This window comes from Molothrus ater, chromosome 2 (genome assembly GCF_012460135.2).
Source record: "Molothrus ater isolate BHLD 08-10-18 breed brown headed cowbird chromosome 2, BPBGC_Mater_1.1, whole genome shotgun sequence".
NCBI classification, from domain to species: Eukaryota; Metazoa; Chordata; class Aves; order Passeriformes; family Icteridae; genus Molothrus; species Molothrus ater.
Window position 1 is genome coordinate 18686761 of NC_050479.2, and position 21965 is coordinate 18708725.

The following is a 21965-nucleotide window of genomic DNA, read 5'->3' on the forward strand; positions in this document are numbered from 1 at the left end:
TTAATAGATAAGTGTACTCACTAAAAAAACAATCATGAATATCAACTTCTTTATGCATACCCTGTGTAAGTAACTAATCACACGAAATAAGGGAAGGATCTGCTTTCACTGGTATTCTGTCATTTGCAAACACATAAGCAGGTGATACCTGTGATATATTCATGACCACCTATGAAAACAGGAGGAGTTTGAAAGTGCTATTTTAGAGGAGTGAGGGAGAAGCCTTTGGATTACTGCTTACAGAATGTATTAGCCTGAAACAACTGAAGTTCACTTTTCAGCCCCATCCTGTGGGCAGCTGTGCTAAGAAAAGCTATGAAAATTACTTTTCCCTACTCAGCATTGCATCACATATGCATATGCCAAAAATTTTAAAAGTCATTATTTTCACATGGATGCACATTTGTTCAGAGGGGAGGTTTGTTTCCCATGAGTTTGACTGAGCCAGGGCTTTCCATTTAAATACTCCAATGTGCTCACACATACTCAGTTTTAAGAATATACTCAGAAGCAACTGTAATCCAAAGGGTCCTAGCACCATAAAGGCTATGCCATCCACTGTCACTCTGTTTTTTTAAGATTTTCTAAGCCTTGTGATGTTGACATTCTTGTAGTGAACTTTCTCACACACTTTCTGTAAATAACTCATTGTTTTGCATTCCTTTATGGAGGAAGAAAGAGTTGATAGACTGTTAGTTTGACCAGTGTCATTGGAGAGGTGTCACTGTCACCCTCCAATCTGCTGTCACTTTTAGAAAACTATAAATGTTAGAGGCAGAAAATTAACTTCCCTTTTTTCCTTCACCTTGAGAACGGTGGTGAGCTTGTGCTCTTTTGTGTCCTATAGCGACAATCCACTTAACCTTTCTTCTTCTCCAAAACTGTCAAAAATTGCTCTGTGTACACCTGTGACAACACACACTAACAAAGAGGCCCAGAGGCACTTCCAGAAGTGCTGAATTGGAGAAGATTCATGCAATCTCATGAGTTTCTGATGAATTGCCAGGAGCATGTCGTCTCTTGTTGTCTTTGCAGCTTCCCCCTAACCCAGTCCATTGCTTAGATCACCTGGATAATATTCATACTTAGGCAAGGATTAATATACATATTTCTCCAAATTAATTTTTGTTTACATATACACATTTAGGAGTAGGCACATCCAGATTGGTGTTAAGTTTACTCTCAAGCCATAAACTTGGCCTTGTACTTGGTGAAAGAGGCTTAGGCTGTGAAAACCTTTGCCAAAACGAAGACAGCTATTAAAATATGATCAGTTCTGGAAAGAGTGATTTAACAGAAGACAACAGCTGCCAGAATGATTTATTTGTTAAGTTATTGAATTACACTTGAATTCACTTGAGAGAGATATGTGCAGGTGTAGCCATGTGCTATGAAGTGAAGAACTCTTATGGACAGAAAAAGAGTCCAGTTTTGTTTCCAAATCTATTTTTGTTTTCAGTCAGGCATTACAATCAGGTTTGCACTCGCTGAAAGATATCAGCTGCATATTATGAGAAACTGCAAGCTTCAGCTTACAGAAAGGTTTCAAATAAACCTTACTGCTTGGAAAGTGCCTATATTTTAAACAGATCATCCTCATGCACGGCCAGGATCCAAAGTTTACTCCCTCATAAGTAATAGGCAGGAGTCATAATTAGTCTTTTTAGCTCTTCTGCTATCAAGTGGTCTTGTAGAAAGGCAGGTCTCCTCTCATGGTCCCTAAGAACAAGATCTCACTAACAAAAGCACACATATGTCCCACTCTAGGCACAGCAGAGTCCATCCTTCCTTCTGTACTGCAGATGCCCTCCCATCAACTTATATGCAGCAACAGTTGATATGTAATCTCTACATACAAACCCCTTCATATCATGGTGCCACATGTTCTTAACCACTGATGTCATCAAACCCATTAAAAACATCAAAAACCAGAAAAACAGAGTGAGCACTGTGAAAAAAAATCAAGCAGAATAAAAGACGTAGTAAATTTAAGATGAGCTTCCTATATATATGGTATACCACTAGGTTGGACTCACAGGAATATCCCATTTCTCTGCTACCACATCCTGCTCTGAAAGAATTACATTTGCCAGAAATCTGACATGTATAGCTATGAACTAAGCTGTGGTCTGAGCATTAATAGCTCACAGAGTGGTGTAATTACCAGAAAAGAATGAGAGCAAACATCATGATTAACTGAGGGAATTCTCTTGTTCAGCATCAAGAGCTGTGAAGCCATAAGGGAAAGAGTCCACTTTTAGTATTGCCAAATACTAATCCCTCTTTATCATTCTTGATGCTACCAAAGGAAGTGTCTCTGTATAATAAAATGGCTACATGATACTACAGGAGCTCTAAGCATGATGTAAATTTCATAAACTGATGAAGTACAGAATCTAGAATTTAGTTGCAGTTGGCAATATCATTCTGAATTACCAATGACAGCCAAAAAGCAATAAAATGTTAGAAACTGTCAGAATTAAGGTTGTGCTTAATTATTTCAGTGGAGCTTGAGTGTAGCATCTCTGCAATCCTTGCTTATATAACCAAGTACTTTGGCCCAGCTCTCTGTGTTATCTCCCATATGCAGAAAGGGCACTTCTCATGTAATAAAGAGCTTTCCAACACTATGTTTACTCTCATTTTTATGATTAATTTTGATAATAATGAATAAATAATTAATGATGAATATTCACATCAATAAATAATTAATCTATCAATAAATAAATACTCTTATTTATTAGACTGCACCTTTCACAAGAGGACAGATCCTTCCTTCACACTGGACAAGGCAAGAATCCCATAGAAAATAGTAATTTGAAGTAATTTCAAACTGTATCATAAGATACAAAAATATAAGAAAAAATCTAACTTTTCATTGATGACCTTAATTTTGACATTTCTTACATGTTGTGGTCTTCACTTTGCTGTCTTTAACTATTGTGTGGGTTTTTAAAAAAAAAATTGGTAAATACCAATTCTCACGAAGGTTCAGTATTTTGGTAGTTGGGGCTATTTTAATAATTTCCATGTTGATATATTTCCCTTTTTTCCTACAATATTTTTCTATGGCTCCCTGTGTACGTAGCATGTAGTATAGTTACTATGATAAAATAATACATCAATTTAAAGAGACTTTTCTATTTTTTCCTAATTAACTTCTCTTCCTGGAAGACAAACAATACCAATATTAATAATGCAAAAGGCAGATGCTATGTGAATACTTGAGGGGATTATATGGAGGAATTTAATGTTGTAGTGAAGGAATCTGCTGAATAGACATCAGCAAAGAAAGGAAAAAATTTACAAATTTATGAGCTGTAAATTTGAGCTAATGATGTTCTCTGAAGGATCACTCAATATCACTAAAATTGAAAGTGTTTTTAAAGCCAAATATTAAAGCAATTAAGCGCCTGAATCATGACTGAATTTTTATGATAACAAGGATGAAGTACAGCACATGGAAATTTAAAAGGAAGGAAAACACACTTAAGCAATGTAGCCTTAAATGAAAATGGCACAATGCTTTAAGTCCTTGAATCACAGCTGATGTCAAACAAGAAAGCCACAGATAATACAGAGTTCAAAAACTTAATGAAACTACATCTTGGGCATGCTGCTATCTCTGCATGAAGTAGCACACGAACTTTCTGCCAGAATCCCTGTGCAAAATAAAATCTCTCTAAAAAATTCAACATATTAATCTCTGAGATCTATAAGGCAAATTTCTGGCCAGGCCAGATGTGACTGGAACAAAGGCAGTATAGGCAAAAATACAGATAAAACACAGTGCTTTAATATTTTTAAGCAGTAATATTAATTGTTACTGCTGTCAGCTGTAGTGATAATTTTTGTAGAAACAAGTAGACTCTGCCTCTCTGCCTAGCCCAGGTATATAGTGTTCAAATGTCTTGGTTTGGTTGGGAAGGTCTTTGAAAAAAATCTCACCAATCATCACAACAACAATATATAATTTGGATTTTCCTATAGACAGAGGATTTTTCCTGTGTGGCCTCACTCAAATTGAAATCTGGAAAATTAGTGCATTCCAGCTAGTAGCATAGAGTACTCAGCTGGAAGGTTGAATAATCCCCCCTTCACAATAGCATCAGGTCCCATAGCTTAGTACAGGAGACCAAGTTCTCCTTGCATCACCAGGCAGAGAGAGCAGAGCCCTTTGTCCTTCTAACCAAAACCCAGGGTGACCCTAGCCTAGGGGCAGTGTTCCTGGCACTCCTTCCTGACCTGTCCAAGCAGGCCAAAAAAGACACCCATTGACATGTCTGAGTTCCATCCATCCATCCACCCATCCATCCATCCATCCATCCATCCATCCATCCATCCATCCATCATCCATCCATCCATCCATCCATCCATCCACCCATCCTCCATCCATCCATCCATCCATCCATCCATCCATCCATCCATCCATCCTCCATCCATCCATCCATCCATCCACCCATCCTCCATCCATCCATCCATCCATCCATCCATCCATCCATCCATCCATCCATCCATCCATCCATCATCCATCCATCCATCATCCATCCATCCATCCATCCATCCATCCATCCATCCATCCATCCATCCATCCACCCACCCATCCACCCATCTGTCCAGTGTGTCCTCGTTTGTCTTGTAATGGGAAGTGCAAAACTTGCCTTTTACTGCAAAGCATCTTCCTAAGCAGTCATCCCAAATCCATAATGTTGCATGAGGCTTTTCTGTCCCTTTCCATCTGCTTTTGTTGGACTTTATATTGTTCCTGTCAGTCTACCTCTACAGCCAGACACCTTTAATAGCAGTGCTGCCCTTCAATTAAGGGGTCATTCTCCCCATTTTGGTATCTTCAGCAAACTTGAAAAATGCCATTAGCACTCACTATTAATATTTGTCGGAAGGGAGGAGATTGGTGAGCAAAGTCCTGATTTTCTTGTGTTTATCAGCTCTCTAGCATAATTTGAGGAAGCAATATTAGTCTATATCCTTAACTTAAACTGAAACAGGCCAATTTCCACTGAAAACAAAAAAAGAAGGCAATTTTAGGAGAATGCCTTTGGCAAGGAAGCTTGTATTCTCCACTGTATTAAGTGAATAATTACATTTCTTCCTGGCTGTCTTACAGAATTACAATATTACAGAACATTTTTTCCAGAAGACTTTAAAATTATCCTTCCTTTAAAAAAATATATACTTATCTCTCCTTCCAGGTTAAATAGCAATAAACTGAATGTTAATTTAATTTTCTCATTTTATTATCATAATTTTAATTGCTGTGGGATAGTGTTTATTATTTTGCTATACTTTGGAAAGAGAAAAATGTAATGAATTAAATACTGACAGTGTGTGTTCTTCATTGTAATTATTTTTGCCACTACCTTGAAGAATGTTTGACTGAGACAACTGTACCAAAAACCGGTTATAATAATAGAATTGCTTGGGTTGGAAGGGACCTTAAAGATCATCTAGTTCCAATATGCTGTACAATTCCTTGCTGTGTTTTTCAGTCCTCAAATGTATTTTCAAAAGCATTAACTAGAACCTAACCATCCTATGATTCTATGATTCATTTTCTACAAGTAAATTCTGATAAAGTGTCTGTAAGGTTTTGTGATGATTTTTTAGTGTTTAGACATATTTACATTGAAGTCAGACATTTTAAAAAACAAACAAACTTACAAAAGACATCCCCTCTAAGGCTTCGCTCATCAATTTGATTTTCAAAATCTTCCTTCTCCTCTTCATCTGACTCTTCAGCCTCCTCTTCTGCAGCAGCTGCAGTTTCTTTCTCTTCCTCGCTGTAGCTCCCACCAAGATCAATACCACCTTCATAGTCCAGCAACTGCAAGTGGATCTGAGAAGGTGGGGTCACAGCTGCTTCTGGGATTGCATTCTTGATTGTTTTATGCTTTTTCACACTGCTTTTTTGTGCAAGAAGTTTCTTAATTGTGTCCTTAGCTGTTCCAGGGCTTCTTGCAATTTCCTTCACTGACTTTTCAGGGATAACTAGAACCAAGAAGAAAATAGAAAATATTCATCTAAGGAATCATCCAGCAATGACAACGTTTTTAAATGGGACTGTGGTGTCCTTTACAAGTTCCAGAGAGCCTCAGAATTAGATTCTCTACTACGAGATGTAAGTTCAGTTCTGCACAGAACTGAACACACATGCGCATGCTCAGCTCTGCACTACTGACAGCTCTGAGTTACAGTGAAAAGACCAAAGCAACCCTCAGTAATGATCTCTTTGGACTACTGTGTAACACAGGCCATAGAGCCCCTTACTCAAATTATTTTTACACTGGAGCTCAGGCAAAAAAAAACCCAGAAATCCTTCTTCAATTTTTTGACTGAAATTGTCCATGGAGATGGGATCCCCTCCACAAAAACAGCAGCCTAATAATAATGAGCATTTCTCTTGGCTGTCTTTTGTGAACTTTTCTGGTCTAATTTTCCTTCCATGACAGGCTAAAAGCTACTGAAATGGAGGATATTTTGAGAAGACATACATCAAGCTCCTCCGTCATATTTCTTTTTGCTCTTATTTAATTGTAAGGGTTAAACACCAAAATTCAGGGAAGAATACAAAAATGCCAAATTGTTATCATATTGCAATCCCAAGATGGACTAGAACATAAATGTGACATTTACCATTTTATGACTCCTCTTGGACATGAAATACTGTATCTTACAATTTTGGATAAAGTGGTGTTATTTTAATTGTTCTGGAATTATCCTTTTGGATACTACTATCAAATGTTGTGCACAACTGTGTCATAAATGACTGAGGGTTTGAGTCTCTAATGTGAACTACCTAGAAAACAATGAAAGCTGAGCAGTTCCAGTGTGCTATAAAAAAGCTCTTTCATAAAGAGAAACTATTTTCATCAGCAGATCAGAATAACCCCATATACTGCTTCCCATCTTTGATTCTCAATCAGTATTGATGCTGCACTGCCTACAGTCTCTTAGGATTAAAGATGATGGTGGAAGAAAGCTATTTTTATTTCCCTCTGCTTCTGCTGTCTAATGATTATATTATCAGGTCAAGAATATGTTCCTATTTTGCTCCTCACTTTGTATTCATGAAAATTTTACAGTAATTCTTTGAGACAGAGGGACTGGACTTGGAACCTTGAGTAGTACTATTTTTCTGTGCCTCTTTTCATGGAGACACAGCAGAAGAAAAACACCAGTAAATAAAATAGAACTGCAATTTGGTACGAAAAGAGGAAAGTTCCCTGGATTTATATTAACTTCTGGAAAATACAATCCTATCACTGTGAATTTGTCACATTTTATTTATGGCAAGTGCAGCTACATGCTATTTGGTATGTCAGGAAATAATCAGACTCTTGGTGTGCTCACTGTAGCATTTAGGTGTTTTTGAGATTGCTGTTGGAGTAAACAGATGCCAATAAAATGAAAGTCAAACCTGAGGATTTGTTCTTCCTTTTTTTGGATAAAACTTATAGGCTTGCTTATCAAATACTTGGAAATAAGCTCTTTACTAATACTCCACTAAGTATCCTCTGGAGGATGATGTCATGAAGGATGTAAGGTTCCCTAGGTCTGAACTCAGAATTCAGCAATAAAAATTAACAGGAAAGCTTAATTCCAAACAAATTTCCTCTTGACTATCAGTAACAAGAAACTTTTAACAGAGAGGCTATGGGGATTTTCAAGGCTACAGGATTGACTGCTCAGCAAACCTGAACATCTGCTTTTAGTTTCTGCTTTGAAGTTTTCCTTATGAAATGGAAAATTCTTACAGTTCAACATAATAACCTCTGTGGTGTCAGAAAACCAATCTCCTTGTGTGTGCAAAATTTAGCAGAGTGGAAAATCAACTGACAGGAGTGACAAAAATAGGGGGATGAAAAGGTATAAATTCCCATGTGCCTGCAGACTCCAATTTGCTGCTGCACTATGAAAATCTCCATGCTTGTGGAGACAGAGGCTCTAGATACTAAGCATATCTTAGGACATAGCACTAGTCTCCTTCCAACTTGCATTCATCTTTAGAGTAGCCAGAGGTGTAGATTTAAGGCTTTTTATACCTAGCCTTAAATTGCAGGAGGACTAATGCCACATAAGGATACACCACCTTGAACTCAGTCTGTTCTTTTGAATCCATGGCTCTCTGAATGAGCAGCCCACCCTCTCTGGTGCTCTGGGGTGCTCCACCTGAGGCAGTGATTTTTCAGGACCCTTTGCCTCAAAATATGTAGATAAATGCAGGCATGTTGGTCACAAATATTTGTGTACTTATCTGTCTATGTGACTGCAGAGAATTTTGAGCATTCCACCTCAGTTCAGCTCTTCCTCATCTACCTTTGATCAGGAAACAGGCAGTTTCTGTTTATTGCCCTAATTTGAAAAGATCTCATTTTCAAAGGTATTTTCTTACTTTGAATTAGAGAGAATTAAGGCAAGAAGTAGAAAAAACAAAGGGAAACAGTGGCCCAAGTGCTAAAAGTAAAACTTTTCTGTCATCAGAAAAACTCACAGAAATTATACAAAATTATAAACCTGCAGAAATGGATTGGTGTAGGATGTCTAATGACCAAGTTGTGAAAGTTGAGTTGAAAAAAATTACATAAAGAGTATATGCCAACACATTGACTCTGTGCTGCATTGTGTAAAGGGAAGTACTCAGGGGATGATACAGGAGAGGGACAGACAAGGGTCTGTTTTCCTTCCACACACCCTGTGACTGCAGCTGCTGCTGGCCCTGATCGTCCAGGGGATGCAGTAGGAGACAGCTTGCTCTGCACTCCAGCAGGCACCCCCCTGCTTCCACCCTCACACATCACAGAGCATTTAAAAACCTGGTGAGAGACAAACCTGGGAGACTGGCTTACAAATCCCTTCATAGCTCCCTTTATAGCTTCTCTATATAGGAGTTGAAGAAGTGTTGAGGGAGACAGACAACAATCTACCACGTGTAGGTGGAGTCTGTAGATGTGAGTAAAGATTAGATCAGTGTGACATACTTCCAGAAATCATTCTTAAAATTATCAACTTCTTTTAGATATTCTTAAGCATGTCTGAAAGCTTTCACAGATAGGTTAAAAGATTCTGGGCTATTATTTTCTTCTAAGCACCATGGAACATTATCTACCAATATGTGATGCTACCCTATTTATCATTTCTAAAATTTTTACTGTCTTATTTAGGGAAGGATACTTTGAGAACTCAGGGCAAGTTTGTTACACTGGACTGTGCTTCATACATGACTACACCAGCCAGCAGGAAATGTGTGGTAACAAAAGCCTAAGTGTTACTCACTGAAGAGTGACAGCAGTATTTGACTCCATACTGAATTAAATTTTAAGAATATCACCAGCGACATGGCAATCATAGAAGCTTTGAAACTTTATTATGTCAAACCAACCTTTCTCAGGATTGGCAAGTTAATAAGAAAGAAAAGTTATATATAGGGTCTAAGGATTACCCTATCAGCAAAAAATGAATGAGTAATACAAGAGGCAGAGAGCCAACATGAATTTTTATTGATACTTAGATACCCAGCAAAGCATAATGAAGAAAAGTAACCTCTGCCTCTAGCTGAGCAATAACAGGAGTGTCGTTGTTGAGCTCATTAGAGTGATACCTGTAGACTTAAAGATAGTAATCCTTTTTCCTGTTATTTTGTCGGACCAAAAACAGTGAATCAAAAGTAGGCTATTTTTTTCCCCCAGGAATCTTAATTGCTTATGGAACCTTGTGAGACTCTATTCTTAAAGAAAAGCTGAAATACACATAAAAGCATGTGGAAAGGGAAATGTGGGTTTTCAATGCACAATAGGAAATCAGGAAACACATGAACCTGAGAACAGCAACAGATTGCAACAAGATAGGGGCCAGATGTGGAAATTACTAGGACCCTTTTAGGGATTGTTCAAATTGATCCATCTCTATGGATTCTCAAATGTGTGCTACAGACAGTTCAGAAATGGTCTCCAATGTTTCATAGATATAGGAGTGTTAAATGGCAAAAGGGTGCCTTAATAATCACAGGTCATATCCATACCAGCAGCAGTGTTTGCAGCCTCATGTTTCAGCAGCTTTCTCCAAGTCAGTATATTGACATACAAATTGAATGAAAGAATTTCCAACACCTTCTTTGAAAAGGTGAATTATATATTATGTCACTTATTAGGTTATTTGATAGCATGAGATATAGCCACAGGAATTTCATTATAAGCAATGTGCTTAATTGCTCTCCTTTCATAATCCAAAAATTAAGTTATATATTAAAATAGCCATTTTTTTATACTAGAGACAATTGCTGTTAAGAACTAATGCTTCCCTGTGAAAACAGGATTCCATCTCTGTGGGAATAATTATGTGGAGTATTGGAGGCTTATTTAAGGGGTTTTTGTTCAGCTGCAGCACAAGCCCTGTTGGGAACTGGAATGGGCCACAGGAGCTGTAGCCATTGTCACCAAAAGAAGTGTGAAGCCACAGCCTTCAGCTTCTAAATGCCCAAGATGGTGTCCTCATTCCATCAAACCCCATAGCAAATCTTCTTTTGGCTGCAGTGAAGGCAAAGCTTTTCTACAATTGCCATATGGCATGGAGAACACTTAGTGTTTCACTGTTGGCTGGTACATCCAATTGTTTGTGTCACTGTTTGAAAAAAACATTTTCCCGAGTAGCAAGACACGTCCTGCCCCCATGAGTTACACTGGTCAGATATTCCTGCAGTAAAAGTCAACTATTGAAACATTCAGAGCTAAAAGAATCTCCTCCACTTCCCTTTAAAAGAGAAGGTATATGTGGGAGAATTACTACCAGAGAAACCAGTCTCTATTTAGCATCTCTCCATTTCAGGGTTCACCTACCACTGATTGTCTTTTAATTTTCCTCTATTGTTGTTTACCACTTTCTAGCTGGACCCTCAACTTTTGACCTGCCTGTAGCTCTGATTGCTCTCATTACTGTATGTTATTCTTCTATCCTGTCTTGTAATAAATCTCTTTTCCATTTAGTATGTTCTATTCACTTTATGAATCATGGATCCTTCCTCTGCTAAACAACAAATGGATTTTGATAATTGGAAATATGACAGGAGGAAGTAGGCAGAGGGCAAACTATGTAAGAAAAACACCTGTGAGGAGATAGGACCCATCTGAATTCAGAACTGATTTTTTACAGGGCTAGCCCTCAAAAAAATTCTCCCCATAAGTGAAAAAATTTTTGTTATTTATATTTGAGCAATCATTCTCGTTGAATTGTTTCTGCTTGACGAAAAATATTTTATACATAGAATTAGTCAAAAAGAACATTTCCCTGGAATTTTACCTTCTCATTAAAAGGAAAAAGGCAAGTAAATGAAAAAAAAACCAAAACCCAAAACCAACAGACTATTTGTCTCAGAGATGTATTTGTTTAACATTTCACCTGTGATACATTTTGTTTGAACAAAACCATACCAAGATGTGTCATGTCAGTTTGCTTTGATATCTAGTCAAATGCATCATTTCAGTGAGCTGCAGTGACATATCACAAGAGATGTGGTCTAGCAAGGAACCTGGCTCGTAAATTGAATTTGAGTAGAAGAATGCTCTAAACAGCTCTGTTGTCATAATATATATCCATATCAAACCGTTGAGTAACGGTCAGATTTTTGAGTATTTTTGCATGTCAAAAGTCAACATTTCTATACTGAAAGTTGAAACTTAACAAAATGCTGCTCTCCTGTGCAGGGCCAGGAGTTGGACTCGTGGATCCCTTGCAATTCAAAATATTCTGTGAAAATATTAATTTATCAATGTGTATTGTAAGTTTCAATTGCTACCATAACGGGAGGAGGAACATGAACAAGAGAGGGACTCAAGAGAACATCTGTGACCATGAAATATAATCATAAGACATATCTGATCAAGCATTACATGAAAAGATTTATATATTATGTAGACTTCATCTGCTACAGACAAAAACTTTTTAAATGTTTCAGCAGAGGTCAAGTGTCCTCTTGAGGAAAACATCTTTAATGATGTTGCAGGAGAAATATCTGCCAGGATTAATAAAGGTATGAATTAAAAGGTTCATTTTAAATATAAAGACAAGGACAGCCTTTCTTTCTTCTTGAAGGGTCATATTCAGTTAAAGTGGGGAAAGACATCTTTATAGGATGTTTCCCATATTCAATAGACAAACAAAGTGAAAACAATTTAACAGAGAAATCATAGCTTTTCTCCCTTTTCTCTTTTTTTGTTAAGTTAGCATTCTGGGAGAGACTGCACATCCCTCCAAGGAGCTAACCTTGGGAATTAATAGAGAAATCACAGTAGATTTTTTTAATCTATTTTCTCTGTTTCTTCAAGACAAATTCATTTCTCTGATCTACTTGCAATTCCTAGAGATGAGACTTGAAGACTTACATGCAAAATTAATTTGAGCAAGGGATACTTGTATTGACTATGCTATGAGTCATGCAGTTAATATATTATTTTGTGGAGAGGTCTTGCTTTGCTGGTAATGCAGCACTGTTCAGCATGACTTTTCTCAGAACATGCCTTGTAATGATCAATTATTGGAGAAAAACAATACAGCTCTATTCCTGCCATCCAGTGGTACTCACCAGCACAATCAAATCCACTTCCTCGGTAGCCCTGTTTGCATTTGCACTGGAAGGATCCTTGGGTGTTGAGGCACTCTGCATGGAGGTTGCACCTGTGTGTATTTGTCACACATTCATTTACATCTGGGGGAAGACATAAATGCCTCAGTGAAAACTGTGTTGAACCCCAAGGCTCCTGACAGCCTGTTTGTGCCACTCATCTCATCCAGGTACTGTGAGCACTGATGTTAGACCAAGCCAGTGCAGAGACCACCAGAGGCAGAAGGATCCACACTAGGACAGAATCCTTGGTGTCAGCTCCAAACACACAGATGCTGGCATATGCATCCATGGAAAACATCCATCCCAGTAAAGACAAGGTGAATGCAGTGATTTTCTGACTGAGGACAGGATTCAAACTGCAGGTTGCACACACTCTTCTATTAACAAAATGCATAAAGCACCAAGAGAATGGGTGACAACATTTAAAAGAGAGCTCACCAAAGCATTCTCATTCTTTCATTCACTGTAGAAAGAATGCAATGGAAAGTAACCCTGACCGTGCCAAGATGTCAAGATCTTTAAACTACCTCTCACATTCCAGCATATATATGATGCTGCATGCAAAAAAGTTATAATAAGGAAAATTCAGTAGAAAAACTACATTCAACTCACAGCACTATGTACAGGCACCAAAAGTATTTGATTTTGTTTATCCCACATGAGGGAGTCATGTTGGTGCACAAATGTTTGTACCATCACATTTTATCCAGATTGCATCATTTTTAGCAGCTGACAGGTCCTCTCATAATGTAAGTCAGCAAACAAACAAGTAGCAGGAAGACTGACTCAAAAGTCTGGTGTGTCTGAAAGTGAGATTTAGGTTTGCAAATAAAATCCGCACTACTGAGGAAACATTCCAATTTTTCTCCTGTGCACACATATTGTATGAGAAAAGAAAATATTTTTCCACTTGAAGTCTCTCAGGGTTTGCAGACATGAAATGCAAGCCTAAGTCTCCAGACCTGCCTTATGATCCTTCTCCCACTCCTCACTTCCAATATCAATTAAATATAAACAAATTCCATTAATTCTCTTTTTTATGCATGTGTAGTAGTTCCAACACTTCCAGGTCCTTGTGTAGTCAACAGCTTGAACAATACTCCTGCAGAACCTGTTGCAGTAACTTGTATTTTGCTGTTCTTCCAGCATTCAGTCAATGGATTGAAACAGGAGTTAAGCGTGCTTTGACATTTGTTTTAACACCTGAGAATGTCAAGATTAACTTTTTGCCTCTATTTATTTATGTTAGGGAGAAACTTGGTCATGCAACAGAAACCTGAAAAGTAATTGAAACCTACTGTTTTCAATCTTTTTTTTTCCCCCAAGTTCTGTCCAAACCATCCAAATAACTGTTTTACAGTCATGAAAGCATTTACTTCACTTTCCTCAATAATGACATGAAAAAAGGAAAAAAATATAGTGAGACTGCTTATTTATCACAGTTTTTAACCAAGACAACAAAAAATGGTTCTTTAATTAAACCTTTACCAGAAGTAGCATTTTTTTAGTCAACAGTTGCCAACTGAGAACAAGCTCTTGCACACCTTGACTTGGCACAATGAGGCAATTTAAATTGTAAGTGCCAGTGATTTGGTTTTTCATAAGGCTACAGAAAAAAAAAAAAAAAACAAAACAAAACCAGAGAAAAATTCCAAGTCCCATCAAGAATATTCTTAGTGTGACATCTTCTACCCATTTCTGAGGCAGCATCTCCAGGACAGGACAAGGTGCTGGGGGCAACCACAGGGAAGATGTGCTCTGTGGGAATAAGAAGAATGAAGAAGGAACATGCATGGGCTGGCTCCTACCTGCACAGCTGTAGCGGCCACTGGTGTATTTCAGCTCATATCCCTGCTGGCACTTGCAGTAGAAGCTCCCAAATGTGTTGACACATCTGCGGTTGTACGAGCAGACAGCTTTGCCAGTGGAGCATTCATCAATGTCTACAGCAGGAGAAGGGATGCTGGTCAGATCCAGGTAAAATAGGAAAAAACTCACTGGGATTTGCATGAGAATGGTTTGTTCTTGGCTGTCACAAATAAACTCAATAAATAAATCTTATGATTTCATATTTGGTGGTGGCTTTCGCACATGTTCTTATGAGTGAAGCAGTAAAATGTGAACTAACTTTATGGAAGAACACAGTACCAAGTATTATAAGCAGTGCTTTCTTCATCACAGGAAACTCACAGGCAATGTTGAGGCTTCTGGAGAAAAATTAAGAAGTTTGTATTGTGGGTCACCACAATAAAAGAAAGCCCCATCCAAACAAAATGCCCAAATCCTACAATACATTATGTCAGCAGGGCAGCTTCCTGCAGGTAAAGCACAGTAATTAATGGCCTCATACCAATAGGGAGAAACCAAATCTGTTGATGACTCTAAATCATGTCAAAACATTGAATTATTTACTGGGGATGAGAGTTATCCAAAGAATTACATGGCCAATAGTTCAAGAAAAATTATTTTTTAAAAAAATATTAAAATTTTACATCACACTGAGAGTAACAAGAAGCATTATTTAAACCAGCGAGGAGGGTTAACAACTTCCTAACCTTTCCCCAGAATCTTATGGCTTCAGGTATCCTGCAGAAAAGAAGCTGAGTGAGCTCTCTAACCATACCAATGCATGTCCTTCCATTTGGTCCCAGCTGAAGGCCACCTGATGGACAGAGACAGTGCACCTGGCCTTTGACTTCTTCACATCCATATTGGCAATTCACCATGTCACATGTCCTAGAACCTGAAAACAGTATTTAAAATAACAAAAAAAGCAAAATTCTACGCAGGAATCACACAATTTTAATTTAGATATGTATGAACACAGAAATTAATCAGAACAACAAAAATCCATTCATTATAAAGAAAGCTGTTTATAAATTAACATATAAAAATTGAGGAGTCCATGAGATATTTTCTACAAACAAAACTCTGTCACCAATAAACTAGAAGCTTCCCCAGGTCTGAAAATCAGGTTGGCTAAAAAAGAAGAATGCTTTCCATTTCATGCTGGCTTAAAGACAAAAAAGATGGGTAGATATACCTATTTTCATAAGTTTAGATAAGTCTTAGATCAAATGTTTGCAAGAACAGTTTTCACCAACTGTTGAAAGCATATTAACACAGATAAAATAAATCAGTGGTGGAGCACAGAAAAGTAAAGCAAGGAATAATGGCATGAAATTCAGTAAAAAGTTATCTGTGTTGGTGCTTTGCTTGAATACATTTGGTCATCCTTATTCACCAGATGAACTGGCAGGATTGTACACTGAGATTGTACTAGCTGTTCTTCATCTGAAGCAACAAATCAAGAGACTGTTGCTTCATATGAAGAAGACTTTTACTTCTATTAGGACCAAAACACCTCTGAAGACCAAACTATAAGTAAGACCTAGTTTACTTCACCCAGGAACTACCAAACAGGAAGCAAGCCTCTTTCAGCTGTGACAGTACCAGAGAGCAGGGGCAAAGACCCTATCCTGAATAAGCTAAATCAGTTCATCCCAAGAAGAAAATCTGCTGGGATTAGATGTGATTAGATGACCTTGGTGTGCCTGTTCCATCAGCTCTGGTACTTACTTGCACATGTGCCATCTGGCATGAGCATGTACCCGTTGAGGCAATAGCACTTGTAGCTGCCGTGTGTGTTCATACATCTGTGCTCACAGGGACGTGGCTTCAGTCCACATTCATTCACATCTGCAGAAGTCATTGGGATGAGTGAGTGCTGGGCTTTTATACATATATTCATCCATATCGGTGGATAATATTGCCTAATGTGTGGAGTTCCCCAGAGTGAAATCATCTGGATGGAAAATAAGCCAGCCCCTTGCAAGATGAGAGTCGAGCAGACCATCTGGCTGAAAGACTGCTAGTAAAACCAACACACACAGACCTCTTGAAAAAATAATGCAAACTCTGGCCACATCTGGCAGCTAGTTAGGAAGAAGTGGAGGGGTGGAGAGAATTGTAGCTAACCTTTTTTGGGAGTTTTTTAAATGGATTTTTTCTGGTTCTAGCCCTCCAGTTGACCTCTGTATTAGAAAGGCAAAAACATGAGACTAAGAACAGCAAAACAGTTTGAGATAAAGTTAAACAAAGATTTTTACTTTAATTTTTCTGAGCTACACACTGGCCCCAAGGTTATCAGTAGCAGAAATGAAATACAAATTATGATAATAATTATGTGACTTTAAAAGGATCTCAAAAATATCAAAATCCTGAGAATCAAACATCCTAAATCCTTCTCAAAATCCAGAATTTAAAGGCTTTTCAGAAACTAAATCAATTTCAAATTCCCAACATCTATCCTTCACAGAGAGAAAATGATAATTCTAAAAAGTTTATTTGTGTGGTATAGGCTGAGCAGTGCTGACAATGATATTTTGCCTATGACAGGGGGACAACATCTGTGTTTTTTACTTCCAGGACCTGACACCTCTACCTCTTTTAATGATTAGTAAATAGATGGAACTCATTTACAGAATGCACCAGCATATGCAGCCCATTCAATATGTGTTTAACAGCACATATGACTGATAACAATGTCAGCAAAGATGCAGCTCTCCAGTCAAGCACTGAGCTTGTGCAACTCCACTTCCAATGGGAGAAGCATCTGTTCTTGTGTCACACCCTGCAAACCACAGGAACAAAACCTCAAGGCCATTCAAAGCATAAACTTTGTGGAGGTGCACAAGTGCTTGCATTCTATTATTCCCACAGTGTCTGTTTGAAAAATGACAACCTGTCTGCTTGCAAATCACACTGGATTTTTGTGCTACTGTGACTCCGCTAAATAACTAAGACTCTCTTAACAAAGAAACTACAGAGCACACTAGAGAACAAAAGTTATTCTACTTAGACCATACATTTTCAAAAGTGCTTATCTGTACCTATCTCTCACAATGCACAGATAGCATACACAGCTCTAAAAAAGAACCTATGGAGATAAGGCTAATTTAGCTCAGACTTGGTGGCAGACTAATACAGTCCCCTTATCTCTGTTATTTTAGTTAGCTCATGTTGAGCTTGCTCAGCAGGACATTCTGCTGTAAGGACAGACCAAGGCTACATCTGCCAGTGAATTAGAAGTGGGTATGAACACGCCTGGCTGATGGAACATGACCACCTATACAGCAATACTGTTGAAACAAACAGCTCTTGGACACTTCTGGCCTGTACCAGCCACCACCCCATTGAAAAAATCCTGCTCCTGCTTCAGGAGGTAGAAAAGCCCAGGAGCTAACAGGGAGTCTGTGCAGTGCTTCCTCCAGGCCTCAGTCTGGGAACCTGCTGAAGTGCACAGAACTGATCAGGTTGCCTGTGGAGAGCATGTCAAATGCACATGGAATTACTGCACAGAAAGCACCCAAAAGCTGAGGGCTTCTCTGTTGCCTTTTAGCAACATTTCAGCTGCCAAATAATTTTTGAGGTTAAACTTCAGTGTTTAGAGGGTGAAGTTGTAAGTGGTACTTATATATCTGTTACATTTAACCACAGGTGATGTTTCCCTTTCCTCTCTAGTGGTACTGAGGAGTTAACTTCTTTCCCTGTGAGAAACAGCAAAAGATGGATTATTCTAAAATACTTAATAGCACATCTTTAGGGCATATTGCTTGAAAGACACTGTGTAATAAATGAGCTGGTTTGACTATAAAAAATGTGTGTTTAGCATGTCAATGCAATATATTCAAGCAAAGTCTGCAGGAGCTCAGGAAGGTAGCAAGGACAGACCTAGTCATTTGTGTGGCCTTTATGTCATGTTTCCATCATAGCACCTACAGTTCTCTCATCTGCCTCTCTTTGCACAGTGTCCTGCTCCTTTCATCTGATCCAAGACAGGGCTCTCATATTTTGGAACAGAAAAAAAAAAGCTGAGTTCTTACCAATGTGTTAGCTGAAATATTTCTATGTCAAATTCCAAATTTATGGGGGGAAAAATGGTGCTTTTAAAGTTTCTGAAAATGCAATTTTAAGGACTCCCAATGATGGTTCTCAGAAATACCATCAGCATATACAAACAGCCAGGCAGATTGATAAATTACATGTCTACCATATAATTGCAAGTCTTTCTGAGTAGAAGATTAACTTAAAAAGAAACATGGACTGCTAGTTAAGAAAATAACATGGGTCCTGGAATTGGCTTCCATCTCTTCTGATATCTTCCTATATAATCTCTCCATGCCGTAATCCTCTGACTATAAACATGAGTTTGCCCTTGTCATCAGTCCATAGAACATATACAATATAGGTTCAAACTTTTGTCTGCTGAAGAAGGCTTAGAGCTTGCCTGGGATGCTGCAGATGCAAAAGCCTTAAATTCTTAATTTCTTCTACATAAGCAAGAAAACATCCTGGTTTACTGCTTTGGAAGATTACAAAAACCATAGTACAAGATAAGGAAAGAGCAAACAAGCAGTCTCCTTTCTGGTGCATATGAACAAACCTTGATTACAGGTTTTCCCTGTAAATCCAGGGAAACATTTGCATTTGTTTGGTCCCATGCACTCGCCATACTTGCAACCATGTCCACAGGTAGCTGGTGGAGTCAGGCAGAGAGGAGAGAGAAAAAGAAAAAGTTAGGAATATTCTATTTGAGAACTTTCACCCTGCTTAGCTGCCTAAAAGGTTTTGCACAAGTTCAGCATCTTCCACACGTCTCCCTCCAGTGTGAGCACAGTAACTACTCATTAACACTTTATTTGGGCCTCAGAATAGTGGCACTAACATTAATTACAAGAATTTGGTTTTTTCCAGGTTTGTAAAGACAAAAGGTCTCTCTTTTTTTTTTTTTTTTTTTCCTTTCTTTTTTTTTTTTTTGCAATGGTTATAAGCCACATTTAGTTTTGTACTTTTGCCTTTTTCCTTTCTTTAGGAAGCCTATGTGAGAAGCAGCTGGCCAGCAGCTTGAATTGCCATGCTTGGCATCTGGAGCAGGAAAGAGGCAACAGCATTCTCCTAGAGCCAAAGGACACACATAATCCTATAGCAGTTTACAGTCTTGGATCTCCTCAGTTACAGCTGAGGAACGTGTCTATCCCGTGGTGAACATCCAGAGCACACCTGTCATCAGGCAACTGTCCTTAGCATACATCCCAGGGAGTATATTGGCATCATGTTTACAATAATTTGAGAGGGCTACATTTAACCTGGATGCATTAAAAAGTAACTCCAAGTCCTCTGGATCATCAGTCAGAAATTAAATGCTGACTTTTATAAGCCTTAAGTCTCCTGAAATCACTTTAATTGTCAGCATGGAGGTTATTCAGGAAGAGCAAACCAAACATGCATTTATGTCAGGACTGCCTCTGAGGAAACAGTGAAAGAGTGTGCACCAGGGTGTGAATCTCAATTCCTTATGTAGTTAAGATGATCTGCAAACTATAGGAAAGTTTAGTTACTATATAGTAAAATTAAAATTAAAATTAATTTTTCTGAATCCAAGTATCTTCTCTCCATTAACAGATAACACATTCAGATGTAGTGAAGGTACTAACTCTGCAGACAGAGGCATTTTCAACAATTCTTCCAGCCCTGAATGCAATGTGACGCACTGCAAGACCAGCTTGTTCCCCTGGGATCCAAAGCATCCCTGCTTGGGATGTTCTCCCATGGGATGGACACATTTCTCTTCTGTAACTGAGGGGGTGCAAGATTGCAAAAGACCAGCTTGCAGTGTTAGCACTGAAGCAGAGAAAAACACCATATCAGGATTTACAATGCAGAATTACATTATAGGTGGCTTAAAGAGATTTGCCAAAGAACAGTCTTCAAATTTTATGAAAACCTATTGCTTTAAAACAAGACAACCTACTTCACTGGCTGATCAAAAATTACATTTTCCAGTTATCTCTCCTAGTATTAATTTGCATCAAAACTAAAGTGCAATTAAGCAATGCAAGAAATACTACAATGTTCCCTTTTTCTTTTGTTAAAATGGCATATCATATATACAGAGCAGAGACATTTTAGCATTTTTCCCTTTTAATATATGGATTTTCAGCAATGAATAATCTTAAGCCTTATACAAATTCACTAGATGTAAAAGGCCAAACTCTCTGGGACAACAAGTGCAACATCTGAAAAAGATCTAAAACAAATTTATATTTTATTGTGTTTTGCCCAAGTACAATTGGAGAGAGAGAGTCCATACTGCATTTTTCTTGGGATATGTAGACCTTTCACAAATTAGAAGTGTCCTAAGAGTCATTGTCTCGTCATTAAGCAAACGAACCAGAGACCTGAACACTGGCTGGCTACCCAAGCTCAAGTCAGGGCCACTTATTGCTTGAGTTTTGTTTATATTTTTAGAAAGTTAAAATCCTCTGCTTCTCAGAGGCTGTGTAATCTGAAGATAAAGGATACCAATTAATATGAAATCATGTTAGGGGTCCTTAATATAGCATTAGAAAACACTGCATTTATGGCACGTACTCCACAGCTGTAACAGTGTAGCACTGACAAGGGCTGTGCAGGAGGTTTAGAACAGATGGTGCCTTCTGGATGTAAGAATTTTTGAATGTGCAAGTTATGGTTTGGTGTCATTTACCCAAAGCTCTGCTTTTTTTGAAGACATGGTCTCTCAAGCCATGTCTCTCATGTTTTATTTGCTCTCTCACAGATTTGGAGATTTCACTCCTCAGGAGTTTTCCTTCTGTAATTTCTGCCAGACATGTAAGAAACCTCCTTATTAGTACCAAGTAGGCAGCAGCAGAGAAGAAACAAGCAGAAAGTTAATGTTACCTTCACAGTGGCCCTTGTTCTTTCTCCAGCCAGGACAGCAATCCCACCTGGAGCCATAGCGACACATGCCAGGCTGGCTCACAGCCCCCAGCTGCCCACGAGCTCTCGAGCTGTGTGAGGAAGGACAAACACTAGCTCCAGCAGGAAAATGCTCTAGTCCATTCCTCTGCATACCCCTTTGTACAATTCTCTTCTGTTTTATCCACTGTCAGGCATTTTCATTTCACCAAACCTAGAGCAGTATTCCTAGACAGGAATGCAAGCTTCCATTTGATCAGAGAAACTGGGATGATGGGAATGTTTCACCTGCAATAAATTAACTGTGCAAGGTAAACCCTTTCTAAAGAGAAACACAGAAAGGCAAAAAAACCACAGCCAGCTCCTTGCTAGAATGAGTCATCTTAATGTCAGTGAAGTCAATAGGGCTGCCTCAGTTTGTGTCACATGAACAACTGGATCAAATACATGATGCCATAACTGACAGCACTATTGCCTCGGATGATGAAAGACTGATTCTACAGAAAAGCATGTTGAGAACATCAGTCAGCCCCATAAAAGCTAGTGAATTACAGGCTCATACCCAAGGCAT

General features: G+C 38.4%; 1 protein-coding gene across 1 annotated transcript in view; it reads right to left on the reverse strand.

Moving 5' to 3' along the window:
- EGFL6 (EGF like domain multiple 6) overlaps window positions 1-21965 on the reverse strand; it is a 31517-nt gene that overhangs the window by 6040 nt on the left and 3512 nt on the right. Inside the window, exons 2-8 of the mRNA XM_036386775.2 lie at window positions 21377-21486; window positions 19080-19172; window positions 16214-16333; window positions 15258-15377; window positions 14443-14577; window positions 12593-12715; window positions 5680-6006 (exon numbers count right to left, since the gene is read on the reverse strand). Coding sequence (XP_036242668.1) covers window positions 5680-6006; window positions 12593-12715; window positions 14443-14577; window positions 15258-15377; window positions 16214-16333; window positions 19080-19172; window positions 21377-21486 — 1028 coding nt within the window. The remainder of the gene's footprint in view (window positions 1-5679; window positions 6007-12592; window positions 12716-14442; window positions 14578-15257; window positions 15378-16213; window positions 16334-19079; window positions 19173-21376; window positions 21487-21965) is intronic.